Consider the following 20698-nt stretch of genomic DNA (forward strand, 5'->3'; position numbering starts at 1 on the left):
CACTTGTGATGGTGACTTTATGAATGTTTTACAATTATTTCTCAGCTTTCATCAACATCAGAGTTGATCATGCAGAGTTTCTTCATGGTTCTCCACCTGTCCTTCAACATTACACTGGTACGGTTGTTGAAATCATAGTGCTCCAGAATTTTGGCCCAGTTTCCAGATCCAAATCTTTTCACTCCTTCCTTTAGCAGCTTGTCCTCTTCATATAACCACGGCTTCAAAACAAAATAAATAAATATTTATTTCAGTACAGTGAAAGATAATTTGTGTGTCTTCATCTAATTGAATAAGACATAAACATTATCTCTTAAAAATTACAAGTGTTGTTTGATTACTGCATGAGATATTGAAGAACTTTTGAAATTAAGTGCATATAATCACTAACAGCACAGGTGCAAGAATGATAATTCTGACTTGTCCCATAAATAAGTTAAGTAAAGAATTATAGACAAAAAGAAAAGTGGTTAATGGAATGTTTGTGGACCAGAGGGATGCAAACAATGCTGATTCTCCAAAGATCTGTCAATTTGAAATGATTGCTCATTCCAAAAACACACATACATACACACACATATAAGTCACCGTAGACTTGGGTATGCTACAAGATAATAGCAAATTTGTGAATGACACAGTTCATAGAGCTTCAGATGCCAAGGACTGCCTTATAGAGGTTTATAAAATCATGAAGGGCATGGATTGGATAAACAGACAAGGTCTTCTCCCTGGGGTAGGGGAGTCCAGAACTAGAGGGCATAGGTTTAGTGTGAGAGGGGAAAAATTTAAAAGAGACCTAAGGGGCAACTTGTTCATGCAGAGGGTGATGCGTGTATGGAATGAGCTGCCAGAGGAAGTGGTGGAAGCTGGTACAATTACAACATTTAAAAGGCATCTGGATGGGTTTATGAATAGGAAGGGTTTAGAGGGATATGGATGAAATGCTAGCAAATGGGACTAGATTAGGTTAGGATATCTGGTTGGCATGAACGGGTTGGACCATAAGGTCTGTTTCCACATTGTACATCTCTATAATTCTATCACTCTGGTTAACTATTAAGAGAATGTGAGAAATTTTAGATGTGCATAGAGTAGATAAATTGTTGAGGAAATTTAGTGGACCTAAATGTGTTTCATTTGGGGGGATTGGTGGGTGGTGCAGAGAATTAGAGAAAATATGCAACAAAAAAGACATTGACTACAGATGCAAAGACATCTAGGGATTTCAATAACAATATCTTAAAAGTTATGAAGACAACCTTAAAAAGCTGAGAATAGATAATACTGGATCCTAGGTTTGTAAATATGGACATGAAACATAAAAGCAAATTTGATGATTGGACTTCACATAATTTTAGTGGTGCTACCCTTTGTCTTCTCTGGCTTTATTAAAGCCTCCTTCAGTCTACATCTCAATGTTAGCAACCCATAAGATCTCTCCTCATGAGAACAAATGCACTGGTTAAAACTTTATAATTCAAATACAAGCCCAAGAACAGTGAAACATGAAGAGAAAGCATTATATTAAACTAATTAGGTTGTTCTTCTATATTCCAATGAGTATAGGTCCAGTCTAACAAATCTCTCCTCATAAGACAATTCCTCTATTCCTGGGATCAGCCTCATGAACCTTCTCTGGACTGTCTCCAATGCTAATATGTCTTCCATAGGTAAGGGGCCCAAAGTTCTTTACAGTATACATTTAAGACTGAGATGAAGAAACATTTCTTCAATTACAGGATGCTCAACCTGTGGAATTTACTACCGTAGAAGGCTGTGGAGGCCAAGTCACTGAATATACTCAAGGAAGAATTTTTTAAAGATAAAGACATCAAGGGGTATGGGAAGAAAGCAATAAATGGCATTGAGATAGACTATCAGTCATGATCACCCTGAATGGTGCAGCAAGCTCGAAGGGCCAAATAACCTACTCCTGTTCCTAGTTTTTATCTTTATTTTTTCCATAAATTGTTTTTCAAAGCTTGTTAGGCATTAATTTTGACAGCTGGTTGAAGAAACAAGTCCAAATTTAATATCATTTGGCAAAATACCTTTGTTAATGCACACCAAGGAGGAGTGGCTGTGATTTTATCCCAAACCTACAAAATTTCATTTGGAGCAGGACTTGAGGAAAGTGCTCTGCCTATACCAGGGAAAGTTGGGATAGATGAAAGAAATCAATGACACCAGACGAATCACAAGTATTCTAACTGGCAACCCAAAGTAACAGTAGAAAATGTTTGACAGCCAGATTGCCAGGTCTCTCCCCTAGCCACTATTGGGGGGTGTTAGAAGAAAAACTGAAATGTCAAACATATTCAAAATTGAAACTGTCAATGTTTTGATCAAAATAATAGCTAGCAACTACTAAAATACATCATAATTAGAGATACACTGCCATTCTTCTGTAGGAAGACCAACGCAGTAAATGGGCAAAAAGGCAAAACCTAATTAAGATGGCAACACTTTCTCTGTCCCTCCTATGATTACATCTCAAAGGACCGATAAATGATTTTTAAAAAGCTGTACATTGATAAAGTGATCAACTCTCCTATGTACTGTAATGAAAAAAAAGGATTGATTGTTTCTTTTATGACTTCTACAATGTAATGTTTTAGTCCATGATTAGTCCAGAGTTTCCTTTCATCAAGTGCTTACTCTTTTTTTCCTTGGCACTTCTGAATTAGATGACAGAGATTGCTTTTTACTTTCCACCAGATGTCCACTACTTGTGGATTTCTTCTCTGCAAAATAAAACAGGCAATAACTTTACAGCTGCAAAAGCCTTCATCTTCTTCACACATTATCTCGTGCTTGTTTCACTAATTTCTACATTAGTATTTAGGTTTCTAAACTGAACTGTATTTTTAAATACAGTATTTCAACAATGCTGTAGTTTGGCCAGTTTTATACAAATGCAGATTGTTGGTTTTAGAGAAAAGTTTTTTAAACAAATAACATTCTCTCTCTACTTCAGTGTTCTAGCATCCAACCTCTTTTTCAAAGCTGAAGAGCTAGGGCGGTGGTTTTTTTGAACTTTGAATGTTTTGGCACCTCAAGAATGGAGGAGAAGGAGAAAGAGATATAAGGATGGAAAAGTTGATGGTACTCAAACATTTCCATTTCTCTGGGAGATGCACAGGTTCTCTTATGCTTCCAGTGGCGTAGCAGAAATCAGGAACTTTCAGCATGGGCAGTGATGGGTGCGAAGCTGTGTCTTACACCTTGTTACTAAAATATTCCAGACACTAGTTTGATTGCAGTTTGGGTCAGAGAATTCAACTTTCACAGCGTAGGATGAAAGCTCAATTCAACATAAACACATCTTATACTTGATTATTGACCAACTCTACTTGAAACAAAAATCTGTTAATTAATTTCCAAGGATCAGAGGCTTAGGCTATGACAACAACTTGTATTTATATAATGCTTTGATATAATGCATCAAGTCCTCATTTAAGTTAAAGTAGTTAAGTCAGCCACCAAAAAAATGTTCTTTCAAGTGAATCATTGGTTCTCACAGGACTAAATTTCAGAGATAATGTTCAGTTTTTTTTATATCCTTCACACCCCAAAAAAATCAACGTAGAAGTACATGGATGTGCAGCACTGTACACTCCTAGCTCAAATAGTTTGCAAACTAAACTACATCACTGATTATAAAAGAAATAAAATAAAATATAAACTATAAGCACCACATTTAAAATACCTATACTTTCAGAATATTACAGTGATCATACTCCACCTACTGGCAGAAGCTGTTCCGTGCAGATAGCAGCTGAAGTCTCAGACTGCCTGCACTGAACAACTACCTACTGCTAAATAGAGACCCAATGACTTCAGTGCAAGTTCAGAATGAGAACCAGGAGTGATGCTGGCAGCTAAGAGAATAACAGATATTGAGGTCTAAACTATAAAGCAAAGGTGGGAGGCAAGACCAGGTAAGTAACGCAGGAGGCGGCAAGATTGGGAGCAACATTAGAAGGCAAATGTGGTTGTGGTGACGCAAAGGCAGAATGCAGAGAGAGAGAGAAGATGCATTGGGAGAAAAATTACATGGGAAGGCAGGTGTCAGAACAGGATGTCTATGGGAAACAATGCTAAAATGAAACTGGCAACATTAAATAGATATTCTGACACAATTTTACTCATGCTGTTAAAGTGAAATTATGTTAACTTAATTCAAGTTAAGCAGGGGCTTACTATATACATCTCAAGTAGTTTAACAGGAATGTTGTAACAGATGGCCTCCTTTTTCAAAGACCACAATTTCTTGTCCCATGTGGTTGATTATGCCGTCCAACGCATTTCCTCCACTTCCCACACTTCTGCCCTTGAACCCCACCCCTCCAATCGCAACAAGGACAGAACTCCCATGGTCCTCACCTTCCACTCCACCAATTTCAGGATACATTGTATCATCCCCTGCCATTTCTGCCGCCTACAAACAGATCCCACCATCAGATATATATTTCCCTCCCCACCCCTAATGTGTTCCAGAAAGACCAATCCCTCCACGCCTCCCCTGTTAGGTCCATGCCCCCCCCCCCCACCGCCAACCCATACTCCCGTCCCGAAACCTTCCCCTCAGTACTAATTACTGAGTCACCGTGCCGCTTACAAAGAACCAGTACAGACACAATGGTTCTAACGGCCTTCTCTATTAAAGAATCATATAGATGTACAGCATGGAAACAGACCCTTTGCTTCAACCCGTCCATGCCAACCAGATATCAGAACCCAATCTTGTCCCATCTGCCAGCACCAGGCTCATATCTCTTCAAACTCTTCCTATTCATATACCCACCTAAATGTCTTTTAAATGTTGCAATTATACCAGCCTCCACCATTTCCTCTGGCAGCTTATTCCATACACGTACCACCCTCTGCGTGAAAAGATTGTCCCTTAGGTCTCTTTTATATCTTTCCCCTCTCACCCTAAACCTATGCCCTCTAGTTCTGGGCTCCCCTACCCCAGGAAAAAGGCTTTGTCTATTTATCCTATCTATGTCCCTCATAATTTTGTGAACCTCTACGAGGTCACCCCTTCAGCCTCAGACGCTCCAGGGAAAACAGCCCCAGCCTATTCAACCTCTCCCTATAGCTTAAATCCTCCAACCCTGGCAACATCCTTGTAAATCTTTTCTGAACCCTTTCAAGTTTCACAACATCTTTCCGATAGGAAGGAGACCAGAATTGCACACAATATTCCAATAGTGGTCTAACCAATGACCTGTACAGCCGCAACATGACCTCCCAACTCCCGTACTCAATGCTCTGACCAATAAAGGAAAGCATACCAAATGCCTTCTTCATTATCCTATCTGCCTGCAACTCCACTTTCAAGGAGCTATGAACCTGCACTCCAAGGTCTCTTTGTTTAGCAACACTCCCTAGGACCTTACCATTAAGTGTTTGAGTCTTGCTAAGATTTGCTTTCCCAAAACGCATTTATCTGAATTAAACTCCATCTGCCACTTCTCAGCCCATTGGTCCACTGGATCAAGATCGTGTTGTAATCTGAGGTAACTTTCTTCGCTGTCCACTACACCTCCAATTTTGGTGTCATCTGCAAACTTACTAACTGTACCTCTTATGCTCACATCCAAATCATTTATATAAATGATGGAAAGTAGTGGACCAGCACCGATCCTTGTGGCACACCACTGGTCACAGGCCTCCAGTCTGAAAAACAACCCTCCACCCTCCACTCTTCTACCTTTGAGCCAGTTCTGTATCCAAATGGCTAGTTCTCCCTGTATTCCAGGAGATCTAACCTTGCTAACCAGTCTCCCTTGGGGAATCTTATCGAATGCCTTATTGATGTCCATGCATATCACATCAATCGCTCTGCCCTCATCAACCCTCTTCGTTATTTCTTCAAAAACCTCAATCAAGTTTGTGAGACATGATTTCTTGATTACTTGATTCTGTACTTGTAGGCCGTTGCTGCTGTCTTTTGATTGTGACTGCTGAAACACATCTTAATCAGGAGCCCAGATTTTCTAATTGGAAGATAGTCATTGCAACAAAGTAGCCTAGATGATGTGCTGGGGATCTCTTAGAAGTTCTGATGCACTAATTGCCAAAGAATTTCCCAGCAAATTCAAACTTCTGAAACCCTCTGTAAAAGTCTCCAACTCTGAGTTAGAGTCACAGAATTCCAAGGGTTGACTTACTTAACTGCATAGAAAGATTATCCTCCAACTTGACGTAATTGCCCAAACTGACATGTTCCTTCCCATAATCTCATCACTCGACTACACCCTTCAAACCAATGTAGACTGTCATCCAGTTACCTGCCACCAACATCTTCACCCACTCTATCTTCTACCCATAACTGTCTCATGAAACTTTGAGATGTTTAAACTCCTTACTTATTGGAACACAGCAATTAGTGATGTAAAAAGGGAATGCTGAACCTGGCGACTGCTACTTTCAGAAGATTTGGGCTAAGATGGTTTCAACCTTGGCTCAGTGATAACACTTATCTTTAGTAGAAGGCTGCAGATTCAAGATCAATAATTTCGAGCAATTCTTCTATACAGTACACAGAACATAGAACACTGCAGCGCAGTACAGGCTCTTCAGCCCTTTATATTGTGCTGACCTGTGGAACCAACTTACACTATTCCAGTTTCATCCATATGTTTATCCAATGACCAGTACTGAGGCTGTGCTTCAATTTTGTACATGTCATCTTTTGAATTAGATGTTAAACATGAGGCTTTCCTCTGTCTCTCAAGTGGATGTTAAAAGTTCCTCTTGGCACTTCTCAAACGAACCAGGGAAATCTCACTGCGGCATAGTCAATAGTTATTCCTCAATCAACACTGGAGAGTATTATTTGGTCCTTTACCTTATTGGTGTTTTCAGCATATTGAGATCATGAAGCTGTATTACAAATGTAAGCATTTTTCTTTCCTTTTCCTTACTGTGTGTTTTATACATGATCTGAAACATTCTCCGGAATGCTTCAACACATTGGACCATGGTCCACAGAGTGAACTCAATCATTAATGCTGAGAGTTGAAAAAAATACCAGCAAAGAATTTTCCAGAAGGAGAGTGAAAAAAACTGTAGCACAATTACTTTACTTTAATAAGGCTGAGGTAACCCTGTTTCAGGCAGCATTGACTTATTTTTTCCTCGGGAGCATGAAAGAGGGAACATATTTTATTTTTCAGCTCAGCCATTAATCCACCGCAATCAGACCCTTAATGCAAAGAAAACCACAAAAATAAACAAAGGATTAAATATGCCGGAAACCTGAAACAAAACAGAAATTGCTGGAGGAACTCAGCAGGTCCGGCAGCATCGGTACAGAAATAGCAGAATTAACATTGTTGAAGGGTTACTGGACACAAAACATTAACTCTGCTTTCTTTCCACAGATGCTGCCAGGCCTGTTGCATTTCTCCTGCAATTTTGTTTTTGTTTTACATCTGAAATACATACTGTCATACATGGAGCTGAAAATCCACTTATAATTACAGGTGACGGGAAGTATGCTGGCCATAGCTAACAGCAAAATTGCAGCAAATTTGAAAATGATTTCCTGCATAGAGAGCTTTTGTCTTGTCCAAACACAGATCTAGATCTTATCTGCAATTCAGATTGGAAGGTTACAACTGATAATACAATGAATTATTACTGGAGGCTTGTATTTGGAATAATTAATGCCAATTAATGTTAATTACATTTTAATACACCTACTTTTCACAGATAACCTTTTCCTTTTCCCTCCAAAATCTTTGACCGCTTCAGACTTTATTGGTTTCCAACCCTTCTGCTCGACAAAACTGTAAAGCTTTCTTCTAGATCTGCAAGAAAAATATTTCACTTCATTATTTCAGCAGAGTAATATTTGTATTTGCTAACATTCAGAAGGGACTATCAAAAACAGGAACGCACCTGTAACTCAAAAATCTTAGAAGTTGCAATTGTCAGTATTATTGCCTCAGAGAATTGTTATCACAAAGGAGGCGGCTGTTTGGCAGATTGAGTGCACACCAAATCTCTGAGTGAGTATCAGTATGTAGTGCCATTTTCCAGACCTTTCATGTAACCTTACACATTTTTCTATATAAATAATCATAATTTGAATATCTCAGTTGAAGTTACCTCGACTACACTTCCAGGCAGTGCATTCTAGACTCAAACCACTTACTGTATGAAAATGTTCATTCTTATATTGCATTTGCTTCTTTTACAGATCATTTTACATCTGTGCCCTTTCATCCTTGTTATTTTTACAAGAACGAACCATTACTCCCAATCAGTTCTGTCTAGATAAAGCATGATTGATTAACCAAAATCATGGGCCAATTATAGAGACACAGAGTCATACAGCACAGAAAGAGACGCTTCAATTCAACTAGTCCATTCCTAACATTATCCCAAACTAAACTAGTCCAATCTGCCAGCTCCCAGTCCATATCCCTCCAAACCCTTCCTACTGATGCACTTATCCAAATGCCTTTTAAACGTTGTAACTATACCCACATTCACCACTTTCTTAGGACATTCATTCCACATGTGCACCACCCTCATGTAAGAACTTTGCCACTCATGTCTTTTTTTAAAATCTCTGCCCATCCATCTTAAAAAAGCTCCTCCTACACTTGAAATTCCCAATCCTAGAGGAAAGACAACTACCATTACCTCCATCTACGCCCCTCATCATTTTATAAACTTCTATAAGATCACCTCTCAACCTCCTATGCTTCAGTTAAAAAAAGTTCCAGCCTATCCAGCCTTCCTTAAAAACTCAAACCTTCCAATTCTTGACAATGAGATGGGCTAATGATCATATAAATATTGTGGCATGTATATAATCCCTACAGTGTAGAAACAGGCTGTTCAGTGCATCGAGTCCACACTGACCTTTCGAAGAACATCCCACCCAGACCCAGCCTTGTATTCCTGCATTTCCTATGGCTAGGAGAAAGTGAGGACTGCAGATGCTGGAGATCAGAGCTGAAAATGTGTTGCTGGAAAAGCGCAGCAGGTCAGGCAGCATGGCTATGGCTAGCTCACCTAGCCTGCATTTCCTAGATACTATGGGGAAATTTAGCACGGCCAATCTACCCAAACTGCACATCCCTGGACTGTGGGAGGAAACGGGAGCACCCGGAGGAAACCCACAGAGACACGGTAAGAATATGCAAACTCCATACAGTCATCTAAAACTGGAATCGAAGCCACATCCCTGGCACCATGAGACAGCAGTGCTGAGCCACAGTGCTGCCCAACTCATTTTTGTCACCTCCTGCAGCAGGATTTGAACGCACGCCTCTTTGGAGTGTTCTGGGTTACTAGCCCAGACATTATTACTGCACTGCCACTACCTCTCTTCTTAGCCCTCTCTTCTCTCGATCAAATCTATCTTCATAATAAAAGTTTCTCAATTGTGCAATGTTTCTCAGAAACTCTTCAATGTCTTCACATCCTTCCCAAAGTATAGCACCCAGAACAATACACTGTGCTCCAGTTATGATCTAATTAGTGTCTTACAGAGGTTCAGCATAATTGGCCTACACTGTATGTCACAATTACTAAAACCTAGAATACTGTTTGCTTGATTGACTCCACTGTACGTCCATCCTATCACTTTTAATAACTTATGCACAAAAACACATGAACCTCTGCATTCATCTGCAAGAGGACCAAAAGGAGTAGGAGTGAAGTATCTAGTGCAGATAAGCATGATTCATCATTTGTAATCACAAAATAACTGGGATTTCAGCACTAAATGCCAACTGCAAATAAAACTATACTAGTTTGAGTAACATTTCAATTTTTTCCAGTTCTATAATTTTGGAAAATATTAAATGCTAATACTCCATTTTATATTTCAACTTCATAAAACTTGTTCTAAAATCAAGAAGCTCTGAATATACCAAGATAGTAATTTTAAAGCTCTCATTTTCGTTATTTTATGAGCTTTTTAGAAGTATATATTTTAATATCATATATGCTTGTGTAAAGGTGAATTTCTTAGACTATTTTTTAAGATGAAATTTATGGGGTCAACTATTACACGAATACAACTTTTGAAGAGCTGAATCCCTGGGGTCGGGGAGTCCAGAACTATAGGGCATAGGTTTAGGGTGAGAGGGGAAAGATATAAAAGAGACTGAAGGGGCAACTTCTTCATGCAGAGGTTGGTACGTGTATGGAATGAACTGCCAGAGGAAGTGGTGGAGGCCGGTACAATTGCAACATTTAAAAGGGTATAAGAATAGGAAGGGTTTGGAGGGATATGGGCCAGGTGCTGGCAGGTGGGACTAGATTGGGTTGGGATATCTGGTCGGCGTGGACGAGTTGGACCGAAGGGTCTGTTTCCGTGCTGTACACCTATGACTCCATTAACAGAAGCCCAATTGATATCTGAACGAATGAAGAAAAAAAAACAGAACGACTTAGAGTAATTACCAGATAAAAACAATAGAAACGAAAATGCATGACAACTTGTGGCCGTCCTTCTGCCAATTTCTGATTACTTGTGTGCCAAACTGGTGTGAATTGTACATCAAAACACATAATAGCATGAAAAAAATTCATTTAATCAGCGTAACATTTATGTATAGAATAATACTTTGACTCACAAATGTTGATCTGTTATCTGTGAAGAACCAGGGTCAACTTTTACACGAGATATATGGAAAATTCCAGATTTCTTTGGCCAAACATAGGGGGCCGACTTTTACTTGAGTACATACGATATATAATTTAGTTTCCAAATTCATAAATTATAGCAGGAAAAGTCAACTGAAAATCAGATACATACAAGCATAACAAACCTGTGTGTATTTAGCTCTGCATTTTTTGCTTCGTCATCTGTTTCTCTTCTTGGTAAATCTTCCCTGTTGGGAATGAATGGATGGATTATCCAACATGTACCAAGTAGGATATAAATACAAGGAGCTAAAAAGATATTTCAAATGAAAGCAGCATTTTTAAGCTCAAGCTGTCTTAGTTTATCATAGCTGCAGGACTAAATTCTTGATCAATCAACTGAAAGATTACATGTAAATTTGCAAGTGGAGGAACATTCAGTATAGAAGGAAGAGACAACAGACCTGGAATACAGGTTAATAAGTTTAAAAATAAATGCATTCTCCGAGAAATGCACTAAACAACAGAGGACTCTTCAAGATCCTATTAATTCTTACTGTAGGATAGCCATTGAAAGAAAAGAATTACAAGTTAATCTATTTCATTCTCTTGATCCAATGTACTTCACAGACGCAACTATCAGTTTGTAAAGCAATGATTTCTGAGTTCAGCACTCCCTGCACTGCCAGACCACAGTGCCTCTTTTCCCAATCCTGTGATAGTTTTGGGGAAAGCTCCCAGTATATCAGATGTCTGGTCATTCTTTGCTCCAACTGGCACAGACCCCAGTGTCATCAGGCTTTGGAACTCAACTCCATACTTTTGTCAGGTGCCAGGAATAACAGAGGTTTAAGTAACAATGGCAAGATGAGGTCAAGGAATTCAAGGTGAGGAGTACTTTAAATTAGAGGCACTTGGAGAAACAGATGATGGGAAAAGAGTATAGACAGGACAAGATTCATCCAGCAGAATTCATAGTCTTTAGAGTTGACACACTGTGACTGATGGGGAATAAAAGCAACGAAAAGAATGAACCAATTAAACCTGTAAATGATATGCTTTTTTTAAGCAGGTGAAGGTAAGCAGTAGAGCTAGAAGTAAACAATCCTTTCAATGGAAAAGATTATGGTCTTTGTCGGTTGGAGTCAATCAGTACTGTAAATAGCTTGAAAATAAAACAATGGAGTCTTAGCAAATAGCTTGTTTCAGCACCTAAAGAATATACAAACTGCTGCATTTTGAAAGTGAGGCAAATTAACACTAGTCGAAGGTTTTAAATATAAGTCTTGGTTCAAATTAGCTGAAAATCTAGCAAAGAACTCTGACAGAAATTGGACATGGAGAAACAAATTATTTTTATTATGCTACATTTCCCCATTACTTACACTATAATGGTCATGTAACAGAGATGCTTGACTACCTGATTCAGACAGCAGGAAGTACCATGCAGAAACTGAACAGCAAGTTCTCCCTTTTTTTTATAAACCATCCAGAAAGCAACAGATAGTCACAAATCAAGCTAGTGCACTTTTGTGTGAAAGAATATCATCACACACTCCAAGTCACACGTATTATACAACTAATTTTTTTTTAAATCAAGAACCCCTTGTCCAACATACCAAACATTTCCTTCCCATAGTTCTCAGATTTTCAGAATAACTTTGCAATATGACTAAACAGTCTTGCGTAAACCTGCTAACCTGACCTGAAATATCTTGCCTTTCAACCACTTTTGGATCTCTGACTTTAAAGAGACAAGACAAAACAAAATCAGCACACATCTGAATAACCGTCAAAACAACCACTTTACAATTCTCATGAAGACCATGGACACATTTATAAAATTTGAAGATAAAAATACTTGAATGAGGCTCTATCAAGAATATAATTCCGATTACCGAATTCTTTGTACTAAACATGGCATTATTGAATGTTTGCATTATCCAGGGAAATAAATCTAACATGTGTAGATTTAAATAAATTGAAATTTTAATTGTAGGTATGCCTTTGGAAGACTTTTCACCAACCTGTGGCTCCAGTGGTATCCTATATCCCAACTAAGTTTTGATTGTCCTGCCTTTCCCCCATACCAATGTTTTGTAGGCAATCTCAAACTGCAGTCCATATTTAATAGCATTTCTACCTTTTCAACTTCAATTTAACTTCTACCTGGTCCAGTGCCTGTTCCCTGTTCTTTATGAGTCTTTGCTTTCACCAACGGTAGCACTAAATCCTGGTCAATTTTACTTCTTTACCCCTCCTGTTCATTGTAATACCTGTGCTGTCTTTTTGTGCATTCATTTCTACCCTTATTCAAATCCTTCCTCCCTTGACATTTGCTTGTATGTCAGGCAAATTTCAAGGCAGAAAAGCTGATGGCTCTGAGCAGAATGCATAAACCTGATTGTGTTCCAATGTTGTTTTAAGTTGCAGTCATCACTCATACCCCAAACACTCAATAACCTTTAACTCTCAGCACTTCTTTTCATCATCGTGCTTGTGATTTACATGCCAATCCAAATGATGTGCACAAGAGCGATATCATTCATGGACATTGCAAAATACAGATCAAATATTGAGGACATGGCAGAGGAAGCAATTGAGAATAAAATGATGCAAAAACATGAAGAAAATGATAATGAGAAAGAATTAGTATCAGCAACTTCACTACAGGAGATCAGTTTAATAAACGTTTACCTTGTATATACTTTTGATTTGTCACACACTTAGTATTATTACTTTAAACAAAGTTACAACATGGACTCAGTTTATGTTTCAAATAAGCAGTTGTGATCACATCTTCAAAGTCTGTCCCCAATTCTTTTATTCCCTTTTTTCCTAAATATCTACCAACCTCACTCTTGAAAGTTGACTTGGCCTCCCTTTCAATTGCTAACTCTGCAGCTTGTTCATCAATTATACCATCCTCAACATAAAAATGTTCCTTCTGCTCTCTGCCCTTACATTTAATTACACTTTCATTCTAGACTCCTCAGCCATGTTAGTTGGCTCACGAAACAGCAATAAAAACCAATGAGATAGAGATATACAAATAAAGTTATCGCAGATTCAGACATCTTTTGTTTCGTTGGTTCCCATGGCATTCATCCAGGCTGCTACATTCAACACCCACCTTCCATTTGCTCAATAACACTACTGATCATAAAACCTCTGGCTCACCATGGTCTATACAAAATTTGTAGAACTATACATGAACACACACACAAAAAAAATTACTTTACAACCTTTTGACAAGTCACAAAATAAAAGCAGTCTTAAAATGAAGCATTTGTGCCAGGGTCTGCAAAGAATCAACCAGGAACATAAATTCTCAGATGGCTATATAATGCAAAAGAATTAGGAAGACATACTTAAATGCTGGAATCAGTTGATGTGCGTTTGGAGGAAGGGTGAAGGGGTTGTACGTTGGAAGATAGCGATTAGTATGTCGAGACCATAAACAGATTTAAGAGGGAGATTGTGAGTTTATAATTTGGGGTAACAGTAAAAAACTCAGGTCACTGAAAACAGAAGCTACAAACAAATAAGAATTATTGCAGGTATCATACAAACAGTGGAGTTTTTGATGAGTTTTGCATTTCAGGTTTATGGAGGTCAGGCCCTATAGTGCTTGAGTAAGAGAATCTGACGCTTACAGAAGTGTACCTGTATTCCATTGACAGATGGGTTTGGGCAAGTGGAGGCGAGCATAATTTAAGAGGATTATTGTAATTTGAGTGCTGTTGAAACCAAGAAATTGGAAGTACAGCTTTATATTGAATAGGATGCTAAAGTTGAAGACATTCATTTTGCACTTATAATGCAGTGAAACTCCCAGTCCAAGACAGTATTGGCAAACAGATTAGAGCTACTAACAAATAGTCTGGTTGGTCTGATGTTGATGACATTAGTATTCCTCATACTGAGCTGGAGGAAAACTTTAAGTCTAAATTCAATGTTTGATAGCACTTAAATATTGAAGGGATGAAGTGAATGATGACAATGGTTTGCTGACTCTTTGTCTGTGGATAAGCTGCTAAAGATCAGTATCCAAGGTTACAATGAGAGGGAATAGAGTGAATTCTTCCACAACTTCAAAGTGATTGTAAGGAGCTGGAAAATCACTGTTAAGGTGATGTGGCTTTGATTAAACAGAAAAACGGAACCAAACAAAGGCAGCTTCACTGAGTTGGATAATAGAAGATGCTGTGGTCAGTTTTGACAAAGACTGTAGAGGGATATGGTATCATAATCAAAGAGAGCAATACAGCAGTAGTTCACTGCTCACAGCAAGGATATATCTGAGTGAGGAAAGAGAACTCCAGGAAAATGGAGAAGTACATGGACAATGAGGGAAATCAAGGATAGCACCAAACTGATAAAAAGAACATACAATTAGACAAATATTAGTGGTAAGCCAGGGGATTGGGAAAGTTTTGGGAAAAAACATCAAAGAAAAAATGAAAGAAGATAACCTTTGAGGGTAAACTTGCAGGTAACAAACAGACAGCTTGGGTTTCTTTAGAAATACAACAAAGGGAAAAGCTAAAGTGAACATTGACCTCTGAAAGAATGAAGCTGGGGAAATTATAGTGGGAATTGGGAAATTTCTGAGGAATTGAAGAAATACTTTGCATCAGTCTTCACAGTAGAAGACACTAATAGCATTCAAAAATTATTAAGTGATCAAGGGGCAAAACGAGGAGATGAAATAAATACAATAACCATCGCTAAAAATGCTGGGGAAATTAATGGGGCTAAAGTTCAATAAGTCTCTGGACTCAATGAGATGTACCTGAGAAGATTAAAGCAAATGGAGACAGAGGTGGTGGATACATTAGTAGCAATCTTCCAAAAATCTTTAGATTCTGAAAAAGCCCCAGAGAACTGGGCAATTGTTAATAAAGCACCTTTATTCAAAAAGGGAAGGTGACCAAAAAAGGTAGCTATAGGTCAGTTGGCTTAAAATTTGTCACTGGGAAAATGTTAGAGTCAATTATAAAGAATTAACAGCAGAGTGTTTAGAAATATAAGATGTGATCAAGCAGAGTCAGCATGGCTTCATGAAGGGAAAATGATACCTGACAAATTTACTAGTATGCTTTGAGGAGGTAACAGGCATGGCAGATAAAAGAGAAGCAGATGTAATATATTTGAATTTTCAGAAGGTACCTGAGAAGGGACCACCGGTACTTAATAAGAACCCATGGTGTTGTGTTAGTATATCAACAGGGATAGAAGACTCTTCTGATATGGTGGCAGTATACCCACCTCTGGACTAGGAGCCCTGGACTCAAGTCCTACTCAATCCATAGATGTTTAATAACCTTTCCAAACAGGTTGATTTTAAAATATCTATTAACATGGATAGAGGATTGGCTAAGTAATAGGAGACACAGAGTTGGGATAAGGAAAGCATTTTCAGGAAGGTAACCTGTAACTAGTGAAGTGCCACAGGAATCATTGCTGGGCTACCATTAGTTACAATACATATCAATGACTTGGATGAGGAAAGTGAAGGTACTATAGCTAAGTTTGTGGATGGCAAAAAAGGTGGGAAGTCAAGTACTGCAAAGAGCATGCAGAGGACTAGAGATAAATTAAGAAAGTGGTCAAGAACTTGATAAATGGAGTATAATGTGGGAAATTGCAAGGTTATGCACTTTGGCAGGAAGAGCAATTGAATATTATTTAAATAGGGAAAGACTTCTAAAAGCTACAGAACAGAGGGACTGAGAAGTCTTCGTGCATTAATCACAAAAAAGCTAACATCCAAGTTCAGTGAGTAGTAGAGAAGGCGAGTACGAAGTTGTCCTTTATTTCAAAAAGAATGGAGTATAAAATTAGGGAGATTTTGTTAAAAATATATAAGGCACTAGTCAAACCACAACTACAATACTGTGAACCATTTTGGGCTCCTTATGTAAGAAAAGATATACTGGCATTGGAAGCAGTCCAGAAAAGATTCACTCGGCTTATATCTGGTATTGAGGGATTGTCTTAGGAAACAACCTTACTGAAACATGCAAGATTATTAAGGTAGTTGACTGATTAGATGTTGAAAGGTTGCTTCCCCTTGTGGGAGAGTCTTAGACCAGAGGGCATAATCCCACAATAAGACTTCACACATTTAAAACAGAGGAATTTTGTCTGAGAGTAGCAATCTTGTGGAATTATTTATCATAGAGTGCAGTCAAGGTTGGGTTTGTTAAGCATATCCAGACTGAGGCAGACAGATTTTTAAGGGATTGAAGAGTTATAGAGAAAAGGTGGATAAGTGGATTTGAGGATTAACAGATTAACCATGATCTCAGTGAATGGTGAAGCGTGCTGATTGTGTTAAGATTGCTTTAAGCTTTGCTAAATGTCCTGTTATTTGTACCTTTATAAGAGATTCTGGCATTTTCCCAATGGTGGATGTTAGGCTAACTACTTTCCAGTATCTGTGTTCATCCCTACTTGAACAGGAGTGTCATATTAGTGGTTTACCAATTCACTGGAACCCTTCTGGAATCCAGTGAGTTCTGGAACATTTTGATCAGTGTCTCCACTGTTTCTGGAGCCACTTCCTTTAAACTCTTGGATGCAGACCGTTAGGTCCTGACAACTTGTCTACCTTTAGTCCCATTCATTTTCAAATACTTTGTCCCTTGTCATAGAGATTGTTACATCTTTCATTCTGTTAGCACATTGCTTATCTGTTATTTTTGAGATGTTTATAGCATCCTTTGGAAAGTGATGTAAAATATTGGTTTAAATTACATGGTGGCACATTGGTTAGCACTGCTGCCTCACAGCGCCAGAGACGTGGGTTCAATTCCCGGCTTGGGCAACTGTCTGTGTGGAGTTTGCACATTCTCCCTGTGTCTGCGTGGGTTTCCTCCGGGTGCTCCGGTTTCTTCCCACAGTTCAAAGATGTGCAGGTTAGGTGAATTGGCCATTCTAAATTGCCCATAGTGTTAGGTGAAGGGGTAAATGTAGTGTAATAGGTCTGGGTGGGTTGCTCTTCAGAGGGTCGGTGTGGACTTGTTGGGCCGAAGGGCCTGGTTCCATATTGTAAGTAATCTAAAAAAAAAACCTGTTAATTTCCTGTTCTCAATTATTAATTCCCCAGTTGCATCCTGCAAGGGTCCTGCATTTATTTTAGCTATTCTCTTTTTATGTATCAGTAGAAGCTCTTGATTCTTGTTTTTTTATATTTCTTACCAATTTACTTTCATATGCAATTTAACTATTAGGTGGTAGTCATCTTTACTGATTCCTCAAATAATTCTCAGCCATCTGGCCTACCACTAGCTGTTGCTGCTTTGTTGCTTTAGGTTTTAACTGAATATTCTCAGTTTATCGCAGCTGGTTTGCACAGAATCCTTCTTTTTGACCAGAAGGAACTTTTGATGCATGTTGTGAAATATCTGCTTAAATGTTTGCCTTGGCTCTCCCATGGACCTTTCCCCAAAGCTATTTTGTCAGCCAATTTTAAACAATTCTTTCCTCATACCATTGCCTTTATATATATTGAGGAGATTGGTCCGAGACCCAAGTTGCTTTCGCTCACTCTAAATTTGAAATTCTACCAAGTTGTGATCACTGCTCCCTACAGAATTCTTAGCTATGAGACACTTTATTAATTTAATCTCATCATACATTACAGGGTCATGTTCCTGAGTAGTTTCTACAATGTACTAGTCTGAGAAATGACCTGATGCAAACTACAAACTCATCTTTCATGTTGCCTTTGCCCATCCACTTTGTCCTTTGAATATGCAGATTAAAATTTCATTGCCCTGATACTTCCATTTGTTTCAATTCATTCTCTGTCTACAGGGAGGTAACTCTTTAAGGGTTGATAGATAACACCCACCTATGACTTCTTTCCCTTACTATACCTTGGTCCCACCCAGTCTCTTTCCACCATTTTCACACTTCCATCACTACCGCTGATATTTTCCTTTATTAACAAAGCCATCCTAACTGTTCTCTCACTTCTTTTTGATTTTTTAAACTTGCCTTCAGTCGAACTGTTAGCATAGTTCAAATGAAGCCCATCCCAATTGAACAGCTGTTTCCCCAGTACTGATACTATTACCTCAGTTAAAATCCTTTTCTCCTGCACTGTTTACCTCTCAAATATCATTTACCCTGTCAGTTGCAAATGGCTCAGGTATTAATCTGAAGATTGTTTACCTTTCCAGTTCTGCTTTTCAATTTAGTCCAAAGCTGCTTGTAATCCTCAGTCAAATTTCTTTTCTAGTCCTATACATTGGGTACCTGCTTGGACCACAACAAGTGAATCCTTTTCCTCTCACTCCAAATTTCTCTGCAGACCTGAAGGTAGGTCCTGAATCTTGGCACCTTATGGGCAGCACAGCCTTCAGGACTTCCTTTGCTGCAGACAACAGTATCTCTTCTCCTACTTACACTTCTCCTTTCTCCTTTCCTTCCCTCCACTTGAATGATGCTCTGGACCACGGCTCTGTGGTCTGTTCACTTATCTTCCATGCAGTCTGTGCCCTTACCCACTGGACAAGAGCACCAGCTGAGATTTCTACAAAACTAAATTCTGAATTCCCATGTCTACTGCACTCACAGTCATATGTTATTCTTCCTGATCATGGACCAAATTTGAGGTAATTAATCTAAGGGATGTGACTGCCTCCTGAAATAATATCCAGTTATTTCTTAATAAAAGCAAATTACTGCGGATGCTGGAATCTGAAACCAAAAGAGAAAATGCTGGAAAATCTCAGCAGATCTGGCAGCATCTGTAAGGAGAGAAAAGAGCTGACGTTTTGAGTCTAACTGACCCTTAGGCACGTTACAGCCTGCCGGTCTCAACATTGCATTCAACAACTTCAGATGATTATCCCATCTCGACCCCTCTGTTTTCATTCTGCTCCGTAATTTTATTTAATTTATTTAAAAATTTTTTTTTCACTGTTCTGTATCTCTTATTTCTTGATTGTCTCTCTTTCTCTCGCTCCCCACTCTCTCATCATCTTTTTCCTCTCCTCTACCCCCTTAGCTACCCTTCTCCCGTTTTCTACTTTGCCTCTGCTTTACCCATCCCTCCCATTCCCCACATATTTTGTCACATAGCACTGGCTTCAGCCTTGGTCATTCACAGCTCCTAATCTACCTATAATCTCTCCATGCACTGTCATTATTGCTACCTTTGCTTCTGGAGCCATGACTCACCTTCTCTCAGCCTAGTATAAATACCTCCCTATTTCTCCCTTTTTTTAGCTTTGAGCTTTGACAAAGGGTCAGTCAGACTCGAAACGTCAGCTCTTTTCTCTCCTTACAGATGCTGTCAGACCTGCTGAGATTTTCCAGCATTTTCTCTCTTGGTTCCAGTTATTTCTTCCCTTTCCTGACATATTACAGTGTCCACAGCTCAGACTTTAGCTCATCAGCTGTCAGCCGATGCTCCTCAAGCAACCAATACTTGTGGCAGATGTGGTCATTACCCGCCCCTTCATCTCTATCTTATTCAATTAATTACACTGGATGTTGAATTTTTAGAAGTAAAATTTCTTAACTATACTCGTCAGTTGCAATATTGTTTCCTGACTTGAACCACTTAGCCAATCAAGAGAGGCACAGGTGTAATACTCACCAATTACCTTTCTGTTTTTTTGTGAAATCACATTTCTGCTCTAACAGGTAGGAGCAGGTTGAGAGGACTCTGTTTATATCCCCTGCCACAGCTATCTTTCCCATGCAAGTCTGCTATTTTATTTACAAAGCTACTAACTTCATGCCCTTTCGCACTAGTTGAGAAGCTGCTGACACCTTGCTTTCTCCTGATCTTGATGAAGTTGCGGACCCTGCTCTCTCTTGTGCTCTTTATGAAGCTCCTGCTCTCTCTCAGACAGTTGAGTAGCACAGGCTCTTCCTTTGTGTCTTTTAGGTGTTGGTGATTGTCTCCAAGTCCTCCTTCCTTCAACTTATTTAAATGCTGGTAGCTGTCTCCTCTTGCCTGCTACAAACAGGTAGAGAAGTTATGAAGAGATGGTGTACTAGTCACTCAACTTGATTCACTAACTGTTCTCAATGCAGAAATTGCTTAATTTGATAT

General features: G+C 38.9%; 1 protein-coding gene across 1 annotated transcript in view; it reads right to left on the bottom strand.

Moving 5' to 3' along the window:
* Positions 1-25: 25 nt before the first annotated feature.
* Positions 26-20698, bottom strand: part of terf1 (telomeric repeat binding factor (NIMA-interacting) 1) — a 49747-nt gene continuing 29074 nt past the window's right edge. Inside the window, exons 7-10 of the mRNA XM_043689188.1 lie at positions 10806-10868; positions 7717-7823; positions 2659-2744; positions 26-221 (exon numbers count right to left, since the gene is read on the bottom strand). Coding sequence (XP_043545123.1) covers positions 42-221; positions 2659-2744; positions 7717-7823; positions 10806-10868 — 436 coding nt within the window. The 3' untranslated portion in view covers positions 26-41. The remainder of the gene's footprint in view (positions 222-2658; positions 2745-7716; positions 7824-10805; positions 10869-20698) is intronic.

Source organism: Chiloscyllium plagiosum, chromosome 4, assembly GCF_004010195.1.
Source record: "Chiloscyllium plagiosum isolate BGI_BamShark_2017 chromosome 4, ASM401019v2, whole genome shotgun sequence".
Taxonomy (NCBI): Eukaryota; Metazoa; Chordata; class Chondrichthyes; order Orectolobiformes; family Hemiscylliidae; genus Chiloscyllium; species Chiloscyllium plagiosum.